The 2,384-nt window shown below is 56.5% G+C and overlaps 1 protein-coding gene across 1 annotated transcript in view; it reads right to left on the bottom strand.

Moving 5' to 3' along the window:
• The window catches only part of LOC119331236 (uncharacterized calcium-binding protein At1g02270-like), a 24,246-nt gene extending 22,081 nt beyond the window's left edge, over positions 1-2,165 (bottom strand). Inside the window, exons 1-4 of the mRNA XM_037604415.1 lie at positions 1,973-2,165; positions 1,722-1,877; positions 1,499-1,597; positions 1,311-1,416 (exon numbers count right to left, since the gene is read on the bottom strand). Coding sequence (XP_037460312.1) covers positions 1,311-1,416; positions 1,499-1,597; positions 1,722-1,877; positions 1,973-1,975 — 364 coding nt within the window. The 5' untranslated portion in view covers positions 1,976-2,165. The remainder of the gene's footprint in view (positions 1-1,310; positions 1,417-1,498; positions 1,598-1,721; positions 1,878-1,972) is intronic.
• Between the last annotated feature and the right edge of the window lie 219 nt (positions 2,166-2,384).

Raw genomic sequence — 2,384 nt, 5'->3', positions numbered from 1 at the left:
GCAGCGGCGTGGTGGCGGTGGTGCCCTAGGAGGAGTGTGCAGGGCTGCTCCGACGCGTGGAGCTCATCGTGCGGCGCGGGTTGGGGCAGTGTCCCGGTGTGGCTGCTGCTCCGGCCATGGATGGTTCCATGGCAGCTTGGCAGGTCGGCTGCGGCGACGGCTGGCAGGTTCCGACGTCGGCTCGTCCGTAGGCGGTTTGTGTCGGCCTTCGATCCATCTCCTTGTCGTCCGTCCACTACTGTCGTTGAAGGGGTGGCCTTCTCCCAGCTGCGGTCCATCGCTTGTCTCGTGCCCGATGCGACAGGACCGAGCTCGTCTCGCGCCCGGTGATGCAGGACGGGTCGATGGAAGCCATCTTGGCCGGCCTTTGGGTCTCGGTGCTGGGCCTACCTCGTCTCGCGCACGGTGCTGCAGGACCGACCTCGTCTCGCGCACAGTGCTGCAGGACTGAGCTCGTCTCGCGCTCGGTGCTGCAGGACGGGTCGATGGAAGCCATCTTGGCCGGCCTTTGGGTCTCGGCGCTGGGGGCAGGGTGCGGGCGGGTCCTTTCCTCTCATTTCTTTGATTGGGGTAGCGGCAGGTCTCGGGTGAGGTGGTGTCTGGGTCTTGGATGCCGGGACGGCGGCCCTGGTGGTGGTAGCGCAGTGCTCATGGGCAGAACCCGTGGCTTGGTGCTGCCCGGTGGCCACGGGCGTGTGGGCGGCGTGGCTGCCGGGTTGTGGCGTGCGGTGGCGTTGAGTTTTGGCCGAGGTGAAAATTTGTTCTATCTTCGGACGGACCGGCGGCGTAGTAGCTCGTTCCCTTCTTGAAGGCATCGTCGCAGGTCTCATTTCCCATTGTGCGGCTCCAAGGGAAACTCTGATCCTCGGACCGGGTGCTGGCGGCGCTCCGGTGTCGTATCCTTCCTAGAGGCGCCACCTTGGAGCCCACGGCTTGTCGTACGCGACTTCATCTCCTTGAGGGTGTGCTAGGGGTGGTTGTTGTTGCGCACAGAGCCTATGTATCCTGCCTTGAGTGTGTGCGTGTGTTGTGGCGGTGTGCGTTTGTACCGGGTTGTTGATGATCTTTGCTTTCTATATAAAGCGGGGCGAAAGCCTTTTTTTGGTATGTTCTGCATTTTCTGTGGCACTAAATATTCGAGTTTTCAGATATTTATAGCAATCTCAGAACAAACAACCATTTGGATGGAGCAGGCAAGATGGACGGTGGTGGCTAAAAGGAATAACACACGTCAGCTTACTTAATCCATACCACAAGATACTTTGTCATAATACTACCTGAAATGAGAGAGAGAGAGAGAGAGAGCTCACCATCTCCGCGGTTATTTGTGCGGGCTAGCTTGAACAGCGTATAATTCGCATCACCGAGCCGCTTCTCGTACATGTTTACTAGCTCATCATTCCCCAACCACACCTCCTGACACAATACCAAAACAACCTATCAATCACATCCTTGCGCAAACATCCATGGAAGTGAATAATCGGTCAATTCCCCTCACCTGGAGGCAGATGATGGAGGAGCGATCGCCGAGGAGGCGGTCGATGATTTTCTCATTCCTGCTAAACCAGTTGGCCCTGTTCTGGCTCTCCCTGCCATTCTGTGTCCAATGCCCACGGGCACGTTACTTCACCGATCCAACAAAATACTGGCGGCAACTCCTCCCAACATAAGACGAAACAAGTGGATTCCAAGGGGAGGGAAAAGGGTAAGATCCAGCTCACCTCAGAATCCATGCGCTTGTAGATCGGCGCGAGGATGTTGAAGGTGGTGCATGAGACGGAGCGCTCGTCGCGCGCTTGCAGCAGCGGCGACGGCCGCAGCCGCTGGCGGGCCTGCTGCTGCCGCCTGGCGCCAGCCTCCCTGCGCTGCTTCTTCGTCTGCACCAACCACACCGATCTCGGCAACTCAACTCACCGACGCACACTAGAGGAAATGGACATGCCCACCAGCAAAGGTTAATTTAATTTCTCACCATCGCGATTTCAGGCGGAACCGAGGGAAAGGGCGGGAAGCAACGGCGACGACGAGGAGGCGCTAGACCGGTGGGTGGTGGTCGCGTGGCCTCGTCGGGTTAGCTCCTGCTGTCCTTGCGATTTGCGGCTGCGACGAGTTGGAGAGGAGAGGAATGAAGACTGCCCAAGATGTGTTGCTGGCCTCGGCGTTGGCGTCTCGCCTTGCCTTTTAAGGCCTCCTTTGGTTCATACAGGAATATTGTAGGAATTGCAAAGGATAGAAACTTTGTAGAAAAAAAAAATTTAAAGCCCTTTGGTTTGTAGGAATGGATTCGTATTTCTATGTAGGATAGGAATCAATCCTTCACATTTTAAAGGAAAAAAAGTATTAGGGCTCCTTTGATTCAAAGGAATTCTATAGGATTTCTGGAG

The sequence above is a fragment of the Triticum dicoccoides genome, chromosome 1B (assembly GCF_002162155.2).
Source record: "Triticum dicoccoides isolate Atlit2015 ecotype Zavitan chromosome 1B, WEW_v2.0, whole genome shotgun sequence".
Lineage (NCBI taxonomy): Eukaryota > Viridiplantae > Streptophyta > Magnoliopsida > Poales > Poaceae > Triticum > Triticum dicoccoides.
Note: the sequence above shows the minus strand (reverse complement) of the source record. Positions and strands in the feature narration are given on the sequence as shown.